A 19,554-nucleotide genomic window follows, 5' to 3' on the forward strand; every position below is an offset into this window, starting at 1 on the left:
GGGATCCCGATCGACGATGCGCACCCCTGCGGGCAATGGCGCTGGAGGTGGGGAGTTGGCTAGCGTTTTTGATTCCGATTCATCAGCTCCCGCCGCTGAAGACGAAGGGTCAGGAGATCGCGATCGGTGACGCTGAGCTGGAGGACGATCTGGCGAACGACTCGCCGGGCGCTTCTGCAGCCATCGATCGAGGGTCGAATTCGAACCGTATGTGATCGGCATCGCGCTCGCTGAAGGTATGCCTTCAGGGAAGTCGTGTACTGTATACGCAACTGCGCACAATTCTGTGAGTCACTTATAACTGCTTTGCCATTACTTATTGCCAATTACGGACACAGACTGTTGTCCTATCATCTCATAGAGTCCCTGGCACGTAATAATATGCTACACAGTGGCAGTGGAGGTCGCAAAATGCCGATTGATTATGAATAAACCCCAATGATCTGATCGAAATTAGGGATTAGGGGGATACGTGCCATCCCACCCCCCCTCCCCCCACTGGCTCCGCCACTGCCTAAATCAACAACACACTTGGGGTGTGAGAAATCACCCCCTCGTGATCCAATTAATTTCCACAATTCTTGGTCGATTTTTGTTGTTGTTAAACATTGTGGTGGATATAGCGGCCTTTAGCAGCTGAAGGGGTTGCATGAAATTACATACAACATGAATTAGACAATTCAATGCTTGAATCGTTACACCTGTAGAGGTGTTACGGGAGGGCAAACAAACACACCGGGTGTGGTTATGCCCGCACGCGAAGAGATGCTTACATCCACGTCCGCACCGTTTAGCCTGGGGGGCTAATACGGCGCTGGGATCCCCCACGGCCCCACTCCGCGGTGGGGGAGTTGCTATATAAGGCGGTGAGCCGGAGGGCTCGGGGTTCAGTGTTTAGCTTAAACCAGCGAAGAAAGAAGACCGGCTAGATAGGCCCCGTCCTTCTCAGGACCGACCAGGGCAAGCCAGTGGCGTGACCCCGAGAGCCCAGAGCCGATGTTCTTCTAAGAGCCGGTCTGGGGACTCAGGGTGCCGTAATCCCAGCTTAACCAGAGCTGGGTCAGCTAGCCTCCCCTAGCCCTGTAGTGGAGGACCTCGGAGTAGGCTAGCCGGGACAGAGATTGTGGGATCTCCCTGTTAGACGGGTGAAGGGGCCGATACCCCTTCAAGTGTTGTATATCTCGGCCTGTAATATACAACTGTGGTCAATACATAAGTGTGCCTCCGACTACGTCGTCCAAGTCTCCTTGAACCTACTACACACCCATACGAACCACAAAAACCAGTTACACAATCCAAAAACAACACCAAACAACCCCAACACAATACTTTTAAACCACTCTATACACTCTATCAACCTAAAATGATAAAGCACCATAATGCAGCGAAAGACAACCACATCACTAAACTCCTCCAGAAAATACTGTCAAAGTACACCATCACACCAAAGCAAAGCATCCATGCACCCCACCCATAAAGAGCACAACCCAATCTCATACAATCGTAAAACACTGGTAACACTGCTAAACCACACAACCAAACCACTCAGCCCATCATCCCTCTGGCGTCAATGCAGCAAGTACTATGTAGGGCAATCAACAGTGGCTGTCCTATGGATAAATTGACCTTTGCAAGAGAAATATGGAATGTCCACCACCAGTTCAAGGTCTGTAAACAGGAAATGAGTGCCACCTCATTGCTCATTTAAACAGGAAATAACTTTATTTATTCCTCCAGCAAAGCTCACAGCATGACAGTGCTGTAGAAAGGACCTATTGTGAAGTATGCTTAGTCCCTCCGGACAATATTGCTGCCAGTCAGAGACTCCTTCAGCACAAATTCTCTCAAAATGTCTTCTATGAAAATGCTTATATTCACTCTTTTTCTATAAATAATTTTGCTTCTGTTTACAGTTTTTGATACATATGTAGTGTAATAGCGCCGACTGGTGGACAGCAGCGGTAACTGTGGTGGACAGATAGTATACACGCTGGTGAGGGTGTGCAGGGTGTGTGGGCAGAGGGGAGGAACTAGGTTAAGGGTCACGGAGGACTCCGTCTAGAGGCCCTTGGAACCTGCTAGAGGGTTTGAGAAGGGAGGCGCGGTCAGGGTGGAGCCAGGCTATGCTGGGAGCATAAAAGGAGCTGAGAGCAGTAGCTTGAACTGCCAGTTCTGGGAATGGACCCGTCTCGTCGTTGCTGTCGTATCGTCGGCCCTAAATTGACCGGACGGCGCTCGACTCCTTAGCTGTGGAATGGTTGCTGTCATTGGCGCAGGAGTTGGGGGTCATCCTGACGATCACGGAGAATGATGAATTGACATCCTTGAAGGTGGCCTGGTCGATTCAGGCCAAAGAAAACTTGCAGAAATGGGCCAAGGTGGCAGCTTGGACGGGAGATGCTGAGGTGCAGGGGCCCACGTGCCGGGAAGTCAAGATGGTGGCTGCGGTGTACGGCTATGGGCTGTGCGGGAAGGGCCACTACAGAAGGCCGATGGCTTGGAGTTGGCGAGAAGGACAGCCCCTTCTGCCCTGGAGTCCCATGGCCACCTGCTTTAGGTGTGGTCGGCCAGGCCACATCGCAATTGAATTCCGGGGTGTTAATCCGACATCGATAGTGCCAGCGACAGCCTCCACCCTGTGCGCTTCTGCTCCTCAAGCCCCACAGGATCTGAAACTCTGATGCCGGAAAATAGTCTGAGGTCACCGTGTGCGAGGTATCGGAGGCTGGAGCCCGGTCAAGTGCTATTGAATCCAGGGAGGGGCTATGCCTTTTAGGTGGTTTTTTTGTGTTCCTCAGAGCCCCAAGAAGTACAAGATCCTGCCCAAGGCGGGGGACCAGCGTCATAGACTCACGTGAGCATTGTCCGGTGAAGCAGACTCTCCCTTGTACTGTCTAATTGGGGAAAAATGGCATGTAAAGGGTAATGGGAGCTGAGAGGGGGTTGTGTGGTGCTGCGTGTTGTGTTGGTTGTCGTTGTTTTTGATGGGGTTATTTTTTGCCTGTGCCGTGCGCCGAGTGTCACGGCTGTTGTGTTTAAGGTTCGTGGGGGGCGCCGCAATTGTGTGGTGTGCCTGCGCGCATGCCGACTTGCTCGGGTGGAACAGCTGTTTTTTTTAAACAAGGGGGCTGATGTAGTGTAATAGCGCCGGCTGGTGGACAGCAGCGGCAACTGTGGTGGACAGATAGTTCACACGCCAGCAAGGGTGTGCACGGTGTGTAGGCAGAGGGGAGGAACTAGGGTAAGGGTCACGGAGGACCCCGTCTGGAGGCCCTGGAACCTGCTAGCAGGTTCAAGAATGGAGGCAGGGTCAGGTTGGAGCCAGGCCATGCTGGGAGGACAAAAGGAGCCGAGAGCGGGAGCTTGCGGCTGCCATATCTGGGAATGGACTCATCTCATTGTTGCTGTCGTCTCATTGTCATCGTTGCGCTACGAAGGTTAGTAGTTGGCTATCTCAGTCAGCGCCGTCGGTGTTAGATGGCTAGTGTTGTTTACAGGCTAGGCTAAGCTACTGTGGAGAATGTGTGGACGAGACCGTGAAAATTGTGAATAAAGAAAGTGCGTCCGAGAAGCACATATAAAATGAAATGCCATGATTTCTCTTCTGAGCATAAAAAAGCATGGCATTCACAATATACAAGGCAGTGTAGTGAAAATACTAGAATAATGGTGTGTGAAATGTTGCATATGAACAGCATCAGATAATTAATTTGAAGCTTTGATTAGAAGTGCAATTTCTGTATATTCATATCATCAGATACCATGAAGAGATATACTAGTCCTTAGATCAATCTGTCTCAGTGCTCAAAGAGCACGGGGTGTGCTCATCTTCCCATTGGTGGCCTCGATGCAATGGCGGGAAATTCCACATTAATATTGCAGAGGAAACGTTTCTCTATACGCCAATCGACAGATGACATCCCATAATCGCAGTATTCAATTTATTGACAGGAGATGCATAACTGGCTACCTTGATGCCTGGCTATGAGTAGAGGTTGGAACATGATATTTTTCATAGCAGAATAAAAATTCACAGTGCCTCTATACCAAATGGAATGTGCAAAGCAGTAACGCAATGTACCATCCACTTTGGCAATGTCCGTGATTCCACAAAATGTGTTGAACGATGCAATTCCCAACTGTTAGTCACAATTGAGCACCTTTCTGTGCTCGGAGGATAATTTTCCAGAACATAAACATATTACATACAGTAATGACCATATCTTTGTCACTCCTTTATACGCCTCTATAAAAGCAGTCCTCTTGAGCTCTATTCGAGACTAATCATTGACACACTGGTACTTTCCAGTACTCTTCTGTGGCTACTTTTTCAGGGGAGCTGAGCTTAAATTCTCCGAACGTCTATATAGTCTGAGTGTAACGACTGCCACACTCGTAATTGATATGGCTATCTTCAGCCCCGATGGTTTCCACTAAGTTGAGTCTTGAACGATCAACTCTGATGGTTTCCACTTTGTCGATCTCGAACAGTTGATCCCGATGTCGTCCACCTCTGGTCGTCGAATAGTCCCCGAGCAAGTGCTCCGACCGCGGGGCCTCGCTTCCCCTTATATACTCGCTCGGCCACGCCACTATCGGACACTGCCCCCTCCCTCCCCCCACTTAATTATAACACGTGTGCTTAAAGTGCCTTCCAGCCACCTGTTTTCAACCATCTCAACTCGACCTTCCTGAACCTTCTCTTGTACAGTCCCCTACATATGTACGTTTAACTGCGGAGAAAGGACAACAAACTAAGCACAAGTTTTAAAGAAATTAGTTTTCAATCTAGATTTAAAAGTGCATAGCTCCAGCGGCTTCCTCATATCAGAAGGTAGAGCGTTCCACACGGCCGCAGAAGCGCATCGAAAAGCACGCGATGCAGTGAGCATCTTTGTTTGATGGCTAGCCAAAAGCCGCTACGAGGATGACCAGAGTTCACGTGATGGTATATGTTCCTTGACGAGATCAGCAAGGTATTTTGGTTCATTTGTGGCAAGCACTTTATATGTAATGAGTGCGACCTTACTATGTATATACTTAAGTGTCTAATATAAACACGAGCAAGACATCGCGTAATTTTTTTTATTCAGTCAACCTTTCACCAGTACAGCATTATCTATCATGACACTGCCATATACGACTATTGATTCACCTCTCTTTGGTTCATAACCAGTTAAATAGTTTTTAGTTTATATCTGTGCATCAATTTGCATGCTGACCATGGTATAGATATGACTTTGGATCGCAGTATGTGCTCATTCTGTCAAATTTCACTGGTTGCAGAGCATCATCTGCTGTTGATACGGCATGATTAAGTCATGTGCGATGAGGGCTGATCAGTGAAATCTTGGGCCCCAGGGCAACGTTGCAGTGAAGGTCCTTCTATATCATTCATACCAGTGTCAGAATCCGTGGTAAGACTTGCAGCCCTGCAGAAGTGTTTTGGGTTTCACCTAAAAAATTTGACTGACCAAAGTATGTCTTACAATATGAACATTCAGTGCTGGTATATGGGGCAGGAATACTTCCTACCCATGGGATCTTACACAGTTTGGGCCTTGAGTATACGTTCCAGCTACTTTAGAATAACAGTGGGTGTTGTGCTCTACCTGGTGTGGATGTTGTAGATGGAGTACGATGCCACGTAGGAATGCCGATAAACCTGTAACACACATGGAAACATGATCATTACTACAAATGAATGTTACACCTGAAGGAACTGACGAAATAACTTAATGTATAGCAGGCACTTCTCACGTCAGCTGAGAAACTGTCACTCCACCTTTACTTCATGTCACGATCAGTGATTGCAGATTCATCTTCTGTCCGTAGTTAATTTATAATATTTAAAATATGCTGTAAAGAAGCTAAGCTATTTGTTGTATGTTCCAACGATTTCTAACCTTCTATAACGTTGCAGTATGTTCGAAGTTGCAATATTATTGTTGCCATTTTCTCAAGTGGTGGCGCTAACATTACCCTTGGGCTGGACTGTATATAGTCAAAAGACAACATTTATTCGTGATGAAAAGCTAATTGCCTCCATTGAAGTTCGTACAACATTGATGAGCCAGGCATCAAATTACAATCCTTACACTGTGGAAATTTACACGATCACTGTTCTTAGAAAAGTTGCAAACTCGTTCCCCCAAGACGAGCCACAAGTTTGTTAAACCCACTCCGCATGGACATCTCATCCATACTTTGCACAAGTTGAAATAACTTGTATGCCAATTACTTTTCCATAAAACGTCTAAACCAAGCAGTTTACTTTCCTCCTATATTTATGTCTCTGTTTCCATCAATATGTAATTGCACGGAATACTTGACGCAGCAGAATGACGGACCAGTCTCTATCGCCACGAACGAACGTTACGTTTCCGAAACGCAACTTTAATGCGCACGCAGTGCGCATTTACAATGTTTATTTATTCAATATACATAAGAGTAAAAATACACATTTTATTTGAAGCCTTCACATGTTTTTAATTATATATGTACAGGTGTTATGTATGCAATCTATGCTCCATATACATTATTCCAGATGTTACACAAGCTAAAAGTCTCGGGACACACAAGCAAGTAACCCATTGCAGGATACAGTTAATGACAAAGATACATTAATCTACTGATTGACTTGAAATTGCACTGGCAGGGGGTGCATAATGTTTATACTCTAACAATTTAAGTTAGTTACCTCCATGTATTCTCTTAAAGACATTTTATTTAAACAGAAATCTATTCTAAATGTAAGGTCAACAAACGATTTTCATAGTTGACTGTGTTCAAGACAGACATGCACACATTTTATAACAGTAATATGAATAAATATTGACTTAAAGGTTTCGTGACTGCAGGAATCCATATTCTATGGGTCTATCGGTAAAGCCACAGAGATAGAAAAATAATCAAAATATCACGACGTTTCGATCGCAACACAAGCAATCATCTTCAGGTGAAAAAATACAGCTCGTGATATTTTTAATTGTTTTCAATCTATGTGGCTTTATCGAAAGACCTATAGAATCATATGAATATTTTTTTGTTCCATAAATGGTAAATGTTCTCGCCAAAGAACACAACAGCAGTTCGGATTAACCTTTTAAAATGGTAAACTAAAGCTTCATAGGTACGTACCATAATCACATTTTGCACCAGAGACAACTTTTTAGCGAAGTTAACGGCTTTTGTTCTGTTGCCACTCTAAGACAAAGGCTCCAAGTCACGTGATTGTTTGACTTAGATTTGTCTTCAAGAAAATGAGGATATTTGCAATTAATCCTAAGTCGACGCGTTAGCGGCCGTGTCATCACAACGAGCTGAGAGGAAAATGTAAACGTTTGTCTTTCATTACGCCAATTTGAGAAAGTAATGCAAACGCCAGTTCAGCCAGCACTCTCTTCATTGGCCCCAAGTAACCTCTCACAACCTTCATAAACTGCATCTACTGCTCAATGAACACCCTGGTAAATAAGAGTTTAGATAACGCCTCAGTACAAAAATTACGCAGGAGGTGCTTTAGGACTTAGAAAATAGATACATCCACCCCTTCAATCAATGGTAGGTAATAGGGATGAGTGTCAGATAAAATTGTATAGGATTTTAAAGGACCATTTTGGATCTTTTTCAGATTTCATGAAATACTAATTTCAATATCTTCATGCTAACAATAGTGACATCACCTGATGCAACCTCACTCCACGTTTGGTGGGAAAAAGAATGAAAATGAAACCATACGAGTGATATAACTGGTTTTCAGATGAATCTGAAAAAAAATATTTATCTCGTCTGAAAATATCTTGTATATAAGCCTGGTTTTTGTTTTTCGGATTAATCTAAATATTGGAAACACATGCTTCCTAGGTAGATTGGGTATTGATCTGTTGGCATTGCTCCTGGTGTATAATAATTACCCAAAGGAAGTGCAGTGTTGGGTAAAAAAGTGGAGAATTCTGTGCAGCGGTTAGTTTGGGCATGACGCTTCCAAACAACGGGACTGCAGGTGTCCCCTTTATTTTGCTCAGGAATTAATAAAGGGAGGGACCTACAGGAGCAATCGCTCACCAATTTTAGTTCCATTCAGGGTAAACCAGGTGGAGAATGTGCTTCCTGCTCCCCGTGAGCCGAAGTCCCTGAATAAACACAGCGGTGACTCAGCTGGGGATGCACGGGACACGGAAACTGGCAGTGCTTCGAGCTTGATAGGTCATGCTGCCTGGAAGGAGTGCATATGTTCTCATTACACAGGAAGCCCTCGCTGGGGGGAATGTCCTCTCTTGGAAAATTCTTAATTAACCCTTGAGTATATTCCACCTCCAGCAAAACCTTTTTCTCCAATCATGCACAAACACGCATTCACATTTGCAGATTTGTATCTACTTTTGCAAATGGATCGCAAATTTAAATGTTAAATTCGTCAAATGAATAATTATCCAATGCAATGGGTAAACATGTATTGCTAGACTCTCCAGCGATATCATTACAAGCTAAGCCTCACTTGTACGGCATGCGAGTTGTGTCCACTTCACTCAGTTAATTCAAGTTATCAAGTGCAGTGAGCTGATGTTCTCAACTCATTCCCCAAATATCAATTAATGCATAAAAAACAACAATGGTAACATTTGGATTTGCACATAATTCGATCTCACCCAACCATGCGGGCTAATTCAAAAGTTACCCAAAGAATTAAGGATGCAGTTGATATTCATTTTCTCGGGAACAATTTAGAGACTGTAATTTGGTAGAGTACCAGTAATTTATTGCTGTTCAGTCAATAGAGTATCTCTTTATCAAAAGTCAATCGTGGGTTTCCTATAGATAAGACTAGTTCCCACCACAGTAATGTGGAATTTCCAACATAGGATAGGATAGCTCTGGATAGCCCCTAAAGATGAGAATCACTCAACACTCAATCCAGTATGGAGACACACTTTGCCGTTTTAAAAATTAGATCCCAAAAGGATCTCAGATGTCACTTCAAGATTATCCTCCAGGCTAACGTGTGTTCAGCTGCTGCATGGCATCATGGGAAATGGTCGTTCTCTTTACCTAAATATCAATAGCACATTTGATAGTAATTGGTGAATAAAATGCACAAAACATCCATAATAAAAAATGTTAATTGTATAGTCTATTGTTCAATCATGTGAAGTAATATTTAGTTATCATACATTTGACATGTTGACATTGATGTCAGTGTTTTTAAATATCCATTAAAAATACCGCATCTTGTTACTGAAAAAAATCCCCGTATCCAATTCCATTGACATCCCCCACATTTTTAGTGTTTGACTTAACCTCTAATCTGAGCGAAATGCTGAAGCACATTTCTTACTGGGCCATAAACCCTGCGCAGTGTGGCATTAACTGGAGGCCAATAGATTTTAAGGCAACATTGCAGCATCCCCCATTAGAAAAATCGGTGCTTCATATCGACAGTGTGAGAATTTCTAAAAAGGTCAGCTGTTGGAATGAACCTCCATCTCTTGTATTTCTCCTGGTCCACGATGTGCATGGTCCACAATCTCACGTACATTTAAATGTCATGAAGTCAATGGAGCAAAAAAAATGCACATCAAACACAGGACGGCTGCTTGCGTTGTGGCCGAACCGTCGTGAGAATTATTTTATTATGTTTTATTTTTATTATTTTATTATTTCCCTTGTACGTGACTTTACCGAAAGAACCAAGAAGATAAACACACCCGTCGGATGCAATAAAAGGGTAATGTTTTCAATGGAGTAAACACAAGCAGGTAGAATTTAATATAACAAAGACAGTCTCAAGGCTTTACAATGGTCGAAGTGAAGGAGATGCTGTTTTCACACAGGAGAATTCAGAGAATCATTTACATATGGGTATGATTTAAATAATACAGAAAATAAGTATCGGTATTGTATTTTTTGTAGGTTTATTAATGGATTTGCAAAATCACATACAAAACTACATATATAAAATAAAATAAAATGTTCGCAGCTTTGATAAACCACAGTAGAAGAACTCATACAGCTGTGAAAAATAACTGACTGCCAACTCTTTGTTTATAAATGGATGTACAAAGCGACAAGGTGGAACATGTGTCCAGGTGGCAGACCTGGCATATTTTACTAGCAGACAAATTAATAAATGACCTACCACTAAATCACCACAAGTGCACTCAATTCGATTCATTAATAGATTAGTGACCACCAGGGCTTACCAGGTGTACCAGGCGTGTGCCTGCGAGGTGTGGTCACGAAATGGCAGTGCTGAGTGTCACCCCCTCATATTCATGGGTTTTATCCGGGTACTTTAGTTTCTATCCACATGAAGACGCTCATTAATGAATGTGATTGGTTAAACATGAAATCATAGGGCCCTCTAGGGAGTCTGTGAGACTTTCCTAATTGGAATCATTCCGATTATTCATCCAATATATATCATTGTTACATTTGGCAGGCCCTTAAACGTGTCATTAGACTGTTTAGTATATCAGACATACAGATGTTTTTCACCTTTATATGTCAAGTCAACTAAATTACACAGTCCTGTTTAGTCAGTTACCTAGCTAGTTTGCAGGGGAGATCTGTGGTGCATCAGCACAGAACAAGAATGACATCAGAGTGATCCATATGGAGGAACAGGCAACATCTGAACAGAACGTGTCAGAGGTGCAGCCAGAAAAAAAACAAAAATGTACAATGTTAACAAAATAAACGGGCATATTGATCCAAAAACCAAGGATGATGTAATTAATGGTTGGAGAGGATATTGGAGAAATGTGCTCATCGGCAAGCCATCTACTGTGCATTGCCACAAATATTCTGAAGATATACGGATCTTTTTAACCATTTCCCGTTTCGATGACTTGTGTGTACGTCATAATTTTTCTTCTGATTCCGTTCTGATGACATAAGTAAAATAACATGCAGGAGGGCGTGTGGGACAGTTTGGCGCCAGCTATCATAGAGTGTGGTCGTGTGGCTACAGTTCTCTGCGGTAAGTACAATGTCTTTAAAAACAGCGGCGCTATGTCTATCTAAATAAAATTTACGCTAACCGCTTGCACGTCCTGAGATTCAGCTGTGAACGGGACCCACCCTGCAACTTACAGACATCTCGGAACGGGAAAGAGTTAAAAGTTCACCAGTGACCCATACCCAAAAATGACTCATGTACAGGCAATGCTTCTGAATGAAAGGCATTGGCCTTTCTTGAATTCTGTCAGCTGAATAATTGAATCAGCATTTGTTTGTGCGTAACATAGTGCTTATTTATTTAGTTAGGTTTGCTATCGGTTTACTTAAAGCAGCATGAACAACATTTCTCAATGTATCCTATCTGGGTCTGGTGATGTGATGTCAAAGTGTTCGACTGATATTCGGAAGGTCATGCAGTGAAAATCCTGGTCAGCCCATCATCCCTTTGGGGACAGTAAATATCTACGACTTGACGAGAAGTAAATAGTGTATGTCCTCTTAAGGAACTTGCCTGTGCCATACGAGTGTGGATTTCCATCACTTATTAGGACCATAAGTGGATATGATCAGCACCCAATGTACATTTTCCCATGAAGACACTTTCACACCTATCTTGTATGGTGATTTATGAACGAGATGTTATATATCACGCATTGTAATAATTATCAACATAACATAAGTCAGAATTATGGTGGTGATGAAGATGGTGTATGCCGACAAATATTAATAGATGTACTTAACATTGTTCATATATGATGTGTAATATATACACACATGTAAAACATTTTTTACGAATGTTAATGCACGCACCTTATACAAACTATCTGGAGCTGATCACAAAAGGCATATCCGATTACAGAGACATCCTGGTTCGCACGGGGGTGGTTGGTGCAATTCCACATATCATTCGCTGCAGCATATTATTATTGCAGGAGAGCTCACAGGCCCTCAAACCACCGAGCATCACAGGCAGGGAAAAAAGATAGTTGGGAGGTAGCACATGGGTCTGAGTGACCTGCTGCGCACTGCCCGTGGCTTTGTGCGCTATAGGGAGCAGTGGGATGAATGCGCCTGTCAAACGGTTCACGGCTGCATACACTGGTTTCCATTAATACCGCGGCAGCAGTGAGACCTCTGAATGATGGAGCGCGTCCACGCTTCTCTCTGTGAGAATGTACATGTACAGGCACCCATGTGTTTGCGCATCGCAAAGTGAAGAACGCTTTCACAATGCTCTACGCAGCGACATTAATATAACAACGTGGAATCTGCAAGCTATATTATTAACTCAGTGTATAATATTACACGCGATGACAACGTTAAAATGCTCGGGGTTGAATGTAAACCATTTAAGTTACCCATATTCAGAGTTTCCTGGTGTTGTGGTTAAAGTGCTTGACTTGTGCGTTTATATTCTGATAAGAGTCAACTCAGCCTATAATATCTCTGGAATTGATAAAAGCGAGTACCACTTTGTGATAAGTCAACAGTAGTTCTCTTAAGATGAACATGGAAAACATGTATTCATTCATAATGTATCGTTAATAATTAGTCTTGAATTAACTGACATTAATTTATTAATTGCTAGATAACAATTATTATTAAATTAAAAATACCCCAAAAAAATTAAGGGGTGTTTCCAGTTTCAAAGGAGTGTCGTTTAGTGTCTGAAAAAGTATATCAAATTTAAAACAATTACACTTTTTAGAAATACCTTCATATGGAGGCAGTTTTTAAATATGCACTTTGGCTTGAGGATCAAATTTGTATTCATAACAAGGTTTCAGTCGCTTAAGTAGGTTAAAATATATTAATTAGCTTTCATTAAAATTCTTCAAAACACGTAATGGCCCTGCACCTTTGTGAGCTTTTCCCCTAAGTCATCATTGTCATGTATCATTGGATTCCATATAACCTAGGGCATCGCTATTAGTGATGCAATTAGTGAAATGCATGCCCATACAACTCACGAATGCAAAATAAAAATTTGGTAAATTTGTTCAGGACTTTTCACCACAACATTTCTGAAATGTACAACCAAGTAATAGCTTGAATCCTGATAACTGTCATACAATGTTGTAAACGGTGCAAATTAGAGCAATTGTTTTAATATTTTTGCCAACGGTATTTTTTTTCCCCATGTAATATGTATTTTAAGATTTTACAGTTTTATTGTTTTCCACAATACCTCGTAAAAAGCCTGGCAATGTGGAGCACAACAAGTTATCACAAAAAGGTCATGCATGGTGCAATAAAATAATACTAAAACCAATGTCCTGTTACATTTAAATGCCACAGAAAAGGGAATACTGCAGAGAGTGTGTGTGTATGTGGGGAGCGGTGGCGCAGCGGTTAGCGTGTTGCACTATGAACCTGGTGATCCGAGTTCGATTCCCGCTCATAGCCAACACTGGTCCTGCCCCCCCCCCTCCCCCGGGTCGACTCAGCCTCAAATGAGTATCTGGTGCGGTGTATAAATATTGTTACTCGGGAGACAAAGGCAGCCGGGCATGGTGCTGGCCACCAACTCCCTCATGTGCCGTGACGGCCTTCATAGGTGCTCTGGTGTGTGCGAATGTACAGTGGCGCATGTGATGTTCATCATAAAGTAATCTTCGCTCTGCATGTTAATAAAACCAGGGCCCATAGTGGATGTCACAATAACAACAGACAAGGAACGCATTGTAATCATTTAATGTATTTACTTTAAACTGTCGGTTTAATCTTGACTTAAAGCTTTCGTGACTGCAGGAATTCATATTATTGGGTCTTTCGGTAAAGTCAAGTAGATAGGATCAAAGAAAATAACAAAAATAACAAAAATAACAAAAAAACTAAGACGTTTCGATCGCAACACAAGCAATTGTTACCAGGAGAAATAAAACCGTTGAAAACTAGCGGGAAAGCTGATGAGGCAGGCTGTTTTAAATGTTTGAAATGGGTGTAGCCCAAGGGTCATTAACGAAGTGGGCAGGGCTAGTGATGTTAAAGTGAGAAATTTGTATGTAAATGGAAGATCGGAGAGCTACCTCCATGACGACGAAGCTGCGAAGGTGGCCATTGTATTGTGAGAGATTAAGATGTCAATGTAAGATCGCAGAGCCACCGCCACATCGAGGACACGGGCGATGATGACTGTGTTAGTGTGAGACCTTTAACCTGTTAATGTAAAGAACAAAGAGCGGGGAAGCTGCTGAGGCAGGCTGTTTTAAAGGTTTGAGATGGGTGTAGCCCAAGGGTCATAAGCGAAGTGGGCGGGGCTAGTGATGTTAAAGTGAGAAATTTGCATGTAAATGTAAGATGGGAGATCTACCTCCACGACAACAGAGGTGCGGAGGTGGCCAGAGATAAGCATGTCCATGTAAGATCATAGAGCCACCGCCACATCGAGGACACGAGCGACGGTGGCTGTGTTAGTGTGAGACCTTTAACCTGTTAATGTATTACCAGAGAGTCGAAAATAACTACTAACATCGGAAGGTAGGATGGAAACATCACAGCCAGTTGACTTAAACTGGTTAATAACATCCTTCCAATGATTGCTCAGTTTGTACCCATCTTCTCGGTTGAAATTGTCTGTGTCTATACATATGGATGGCTTCATGAACAAATTTTTGTTGATAGCCAGTGGGCTATGAACACCGAATTAATTAAAACAATGATCAGCCATGGCCGAGGTATTGGTCCTACCGTGTTTCAGATCTGCCTTATGTTCACGAACACGGTCCAAGACATGTCGCTTAGTTTCCCCAATGTAACTACTGCCGCAGACACAGCTTAGTTTGTAGATGCCGGGGTATTGCATGTTAAGGATCACATCCTTCACAGATGGGATCAGATCATGAATTTTACGTACCGTGTTAAAAAAATATGAATTCCTGCAGTCACGAAAGCTTTAAATCAATATTTAACCACCTCTATGGGGAGGGTTTCCACACAACTATTAGATCTTTTAACAAACTTCGAGACAAGAAGGCTCATCTGATCGAGTTGCTCCCTTTTCTGAAGAGATGCTGCGACACTAAGGTAATACCGATCGTCTTTACACTGACATCTGCTGCTGTCACATCTCCCAATGCTAAACGGATCTTGATCAGGGCTCGCCTAGCCCTGATCTCAGAGGGAATAAGATTGCTCCGATTTGAACTAGACAATTTAGACAATACTCTCCTGAAATCCCACTTAACATTGATGGAAAACATGTCTACATCTGATTGGGAACGTGTAGATAACATGACAACCTCTTTAGCCGCCTCAATGTCAGCTAAAATTCCAAGTTCAACCTCCTTTCCAAGAAGAAGCCAGATCCACACATCAAAAAGTTATACATTTGTAGTGGCATCGTGGGATGCCACTGCTTGCCACGTTAGGCCGGCCCGTGTGTGGAGCATGGGCCATGCTTCTCACACCACCTGCAGCCTGGCAGCTGTGCAACGTGCATTCCATTTGCAGTGTCAGCCCTTGGCGACAAGGGGGCGAGAGCGCCGGGAGCGGAGCAGGGGTGACAGGGGGCCATGGCACTCCGGATGAACCCGGAGGGCTAGTGGCCGGATGTGCCGGGGGTGGGGCCCCCAAAGAGGGGGGCTGGGGGACCCCTGGACCGGTTCCAGGGGCCTCTGGAAGGGTTGAGAAGGGAGGCCTGCCAAGGGGCAGAGGAAGCCCCGGGACTGGAAATATAAGCTGGACCCCTGAACGGGTCCGGCGGTTGTTGCTGATCTGAAGTCATGAAGACGTCCTCCTAAAGAAGACGCCCCGGTGTCAAGACCAGGACTCGGGTCGGAGTCTGGCTTTACGGCTCCCTTCTCCCAGTCGCATTAGGGCTAATTAGCCCGGAGGGACCATCTTCCCAGTTACCTAGTGAAAGGGGTAGCCACCCCTTGTGCTAGCAGTTGTTGTTATAATAAAACGTGTGTCTCCAAGAAGTCTCGCTCTTCCTTTGTACCCACTACACATTGACAAGATTGTTATCAATCAGAGTAACATTCCAATTTCAGACAGCCTAAAATCGGTTCTAGCCCAAGGGTTGAATTTCGCAGTCACCCCTAAACACATCCCAGTTGATGATATCATTGGCCAGGTCGACATAGCCCTTAAGGGTTTGGGACACATTACTGCAGACGTGGCAAGATCGGAAATCGCTGCAATCCTCAAAAACGCTAAGACACCTATTAGCAACATCAGTAAAGATGAGCGCTTTGAGCTTTCTCAATTAAAAAAGAGAGATGACATTTTCATCCTCTCAGCTGACACGGGCAATGCCACAGTTATCATGGACAAAACCACATACAATAACAAAATTCAGGACCTACTTAATGATGGTAGCTATACCAAAATTAAAAAAGATCCCACCAACCGCCTCGTTACGAAAACCAAAAATATCATCACTGATTCGACATCTTTAATCGAACCAACCCAGCGGTTTTCCTTAAAACCCTCTTCTGCTAGATCACCCAGATTGTATGGCTTACCAAAAATCCATAAAGGTACACCCCTTTGCCCCATCGTCTCCACCATTGACTCACCCACCTACAAACTGGCCCAATTTCTGTCACCATTCACTGGTAAGACCACCTCAGCTGTACTCAACTCTGCTCACTTGGTATCGTTAATTAAGGACATCTCACTATCTCCAGGTGATTTGCTCATTAGTTTCGATATGGTCTCTTTGTTTACCAAAGTTCCTGTGCTTGGGACCATTGTAATCATTGAGGATTTGGTCCAACAAGGACTGAATGCTGATGTACCGGCCCTGGTGAAACACTGCCTCACCAACACTTACTGTAATCACCTGGAATTGAACATTCTACAAACAAGTTGAAGGTACCCCAATGGGTTCTCCCTTATCTCCAGTTGTAGCCAATGTTTTCATGGATACATTTGAGACAGATGCCATACAGGCATCCACTCTACGTCCGTCCTTGTAGAAGATGTACGTAGATGACACGTTCGTCATCTGGCCACATGGCCGACCAGCTCTGAACCAATTCCTCAACCACATCAATTCCATACACCCAGCCATCAAATTCACCATGGAGGTGGAAAAGAATGGCAAGTTACCATTCTCGGATGTTTTAATTGAAAAGAAACCAGATGGCTCAATGGAACACTCTGTCTACAGGAAAGCCATCCATATGGATGCCTACGTAAAACCTGACTCTCACCACCATCCATCCCAGAAGAATTCCTTCATCAAAACTCTACACCATAGAGCTCGATGTATTTCTGATTGTCATCACCTAGCCAGTGAACTGGAACACGTACACCAAGCTCTCAAGATTAATGGATATTCAGACCACACAATCCGTAAAGCTATCACCCCAACCGTTGGGAAAGAACCATCTGAGGACCCAATCAAAACCATCACCTTGACATACATGGCAGGGGTCACTAAAAATAATTCAAAAATCATGAGCAAACACAATATCCAGGTTAGATTTAACACAGTACATGAAATTCGTGATCTGATCCCATCTGTGAAGGATGTGATCCCTGACATGCAATACCCCGGCGTCTACAAATTAAGCTGTGTCTGCGGCAGTAGTTACATTTGGGAAACTAAGCGACATGTCTCGGACCGTGTTCGTGAACATAAGGCAGATCTGAAACACGGTAGGACCAATACCTCGGCCTTGGCTGATCATTGTTTTAATGCAGTGGCCTCACACGAAATTTATTTCTCTAAGACGAAGGTACTTTGCAAGCCCACTGGCTATCAAGAATGATTCATTCATGAAGCCATCCATATATATAGACACAGACACAATTTCCACCGAGAAGATGGTTGCAAACTAAGCAATCATTGGAAGGATGTTATTAACCAGTTTAAGTCATAACTGTCTGTAATGTTTCCATCCTACCTTCCGATGTAAGTAGTTAGTTTCGACTCTCTGATTTTACATTAACAGGTTAAATGTCTCACACTAATACAGCCACCGTCGCTCGTGTCCTCGATGTGGCTGTGGCTCTACGATCTTATATTGACATGCTTATCTCTCACAATACAATGGCGACCTCCACACCTTCGTCGTCGTGGAGGTAGCTCTCCGATCTTACATTTACATGCAAATTTCTCACTTTAACATCACTAGCCCCGCCAACTTAGTTTATGACCTTTGGGCTACACCCATTTCAAACCTTTAAAACAGCCTGCCTCAGCAGCTTCCCCACTCTTTTTCTTTCCATTAACAGGTTAAAGGTCTCACAATAACACAGCCACCGTTGCCCGTGTCCTCGATGTGGCGGTGGCTCTGCGATCTTATCTTGACATGCTAGTCTCTCACAATACAATGGCCACCTCCGCAGCTTCGTCGTCGTGGAGGTAGCTCTCCTATCTTACATTTACATGCAAATTTCTCACTTTAACATCACTAGCCCCGCCCACTTCGCTTATGACCCTTGGGCTACACCCATCTCAAACCTTTAAAACAGCCTGCCTCAGCAGCCTTCCCACTATTTTTTCTTCTGATGATGATTGCTTGTGTTGCGATCGAAACGTCCTAGTTTTTTTTGTTATTTTTGTTATTTTCTTTGATTCTATCTACGTGACTTTACCGAAAGACCCAAGAATATGTCGGTTTAAATTTATTTATAAATATTATGGAATATTATTTTAAAGGCTATGAGAATTGGGGCAAAACCTTTACAAATACTTCAAAACATTTCTCTAGAAAACAAATGTTGAAGATGAGTGACAATTGGAAATAACACTCCACAATACTATCTCTAAATACTGATATTTTTTTTACACTTCCCCGAGTTTCTTGCTTTGACTGATATTAAAGTATTATTAAGCATAACAGGAAAACAGAGGGTATAGATAGAGGCCACAAATAGAGAACACTCAAATTCTCTATACATTATTTGGAACCCAGCTTTATTCATTCCCTCATAAATGCGATCATGGTATCTTCAGACATGTTATGACTGAATTTGGAGCTTTCGTGACTGCAGGAATTATTCTTTGGTTCTTTCGGTAAAGTCACGTATAAAGATAAAATAATAAATTAAATACTAGCATACAACGTTACGATTGCAACACAAGCAATCATCATCAGGTATAACTTAAATAGAAACACAAATCTAGTATATTTAGAAATGTAATGTAAAACAACAGAGAGTCGGATAACATAACAGTCAACACCCTATCTGGTTGATTACGTTCTTCCTGAGAATGCTAATTTTGAGAGAGAGATTAAACACAGAACCAGAAACATAGACAGACATATAAGCAGACAGATATCACAGAGATACATAGATAGGGTGTTGACTGTTATGTTATCCGACTCTCTGTTGTATCTTCTTATATATAAAAGTCTCTGCGCGCTCGAGCTTGCGGGGGATTTGGCTCTCGGACGGTGACTTTCACGTAGAAAAAAATGTGCCGGGCGGCACGCTCTAAGCCCCGCGGTGAGAATAGGCTATTCCGTTTTCCCATCCGTAAACGTTAAAGTACTTTAATTAACAAATTTGTGCCGTTTCTATTATTAATTATTTACTTATTGCACGCAGTCGACCGTACCAAGTGACGCCAATTGCGTGGGGGGGGGGCGGACCCTACCAAGTACTGCGCGTTCGCTCCAGCTCACAGGGACA

General features: G+C 43.2%; 1 protein-coding gene across 1 annotated transcript in view; it reads right to left on the reverse strand.

Annotated features, from left to right (window-relative positions):
• The window catches only part of LOC144734254 (inactive dipeptidyl peptidase 10-like), a gene marked incomplete at its 5' end in the record, with an annotated part of 402,709 nt that overhangs the window by 138,849 nt on the left and 244,306 nt on the right, over window positions 1–19,554 (reverse strand). Inside the window, one exon of the mRNA XM_078616418.1 lies at window positions 5,613–5,665. Coding sequence (XP_078472544.1) covers window positions 5,613–5,665 — 53 coding nt within the window. The remainder of the gene's footprint in view (window positions 1–5,612; window positions 5,666–19,554) is intronic.

The sequence above is a fragment of the Lampetra planeri genome, chromosome 1, assembly GCF_965212315.1.
Source record: "Lampetra planeri chromosome 1, kcLamPlan1.2.h2, whole genome shotgun sequence".
NCBI lineage: Eukaryota > Metazoa > Chordata > Hyperoartia > Petromyzontiformes > Petromyzontidae > Lampetra > Lampetra planeri.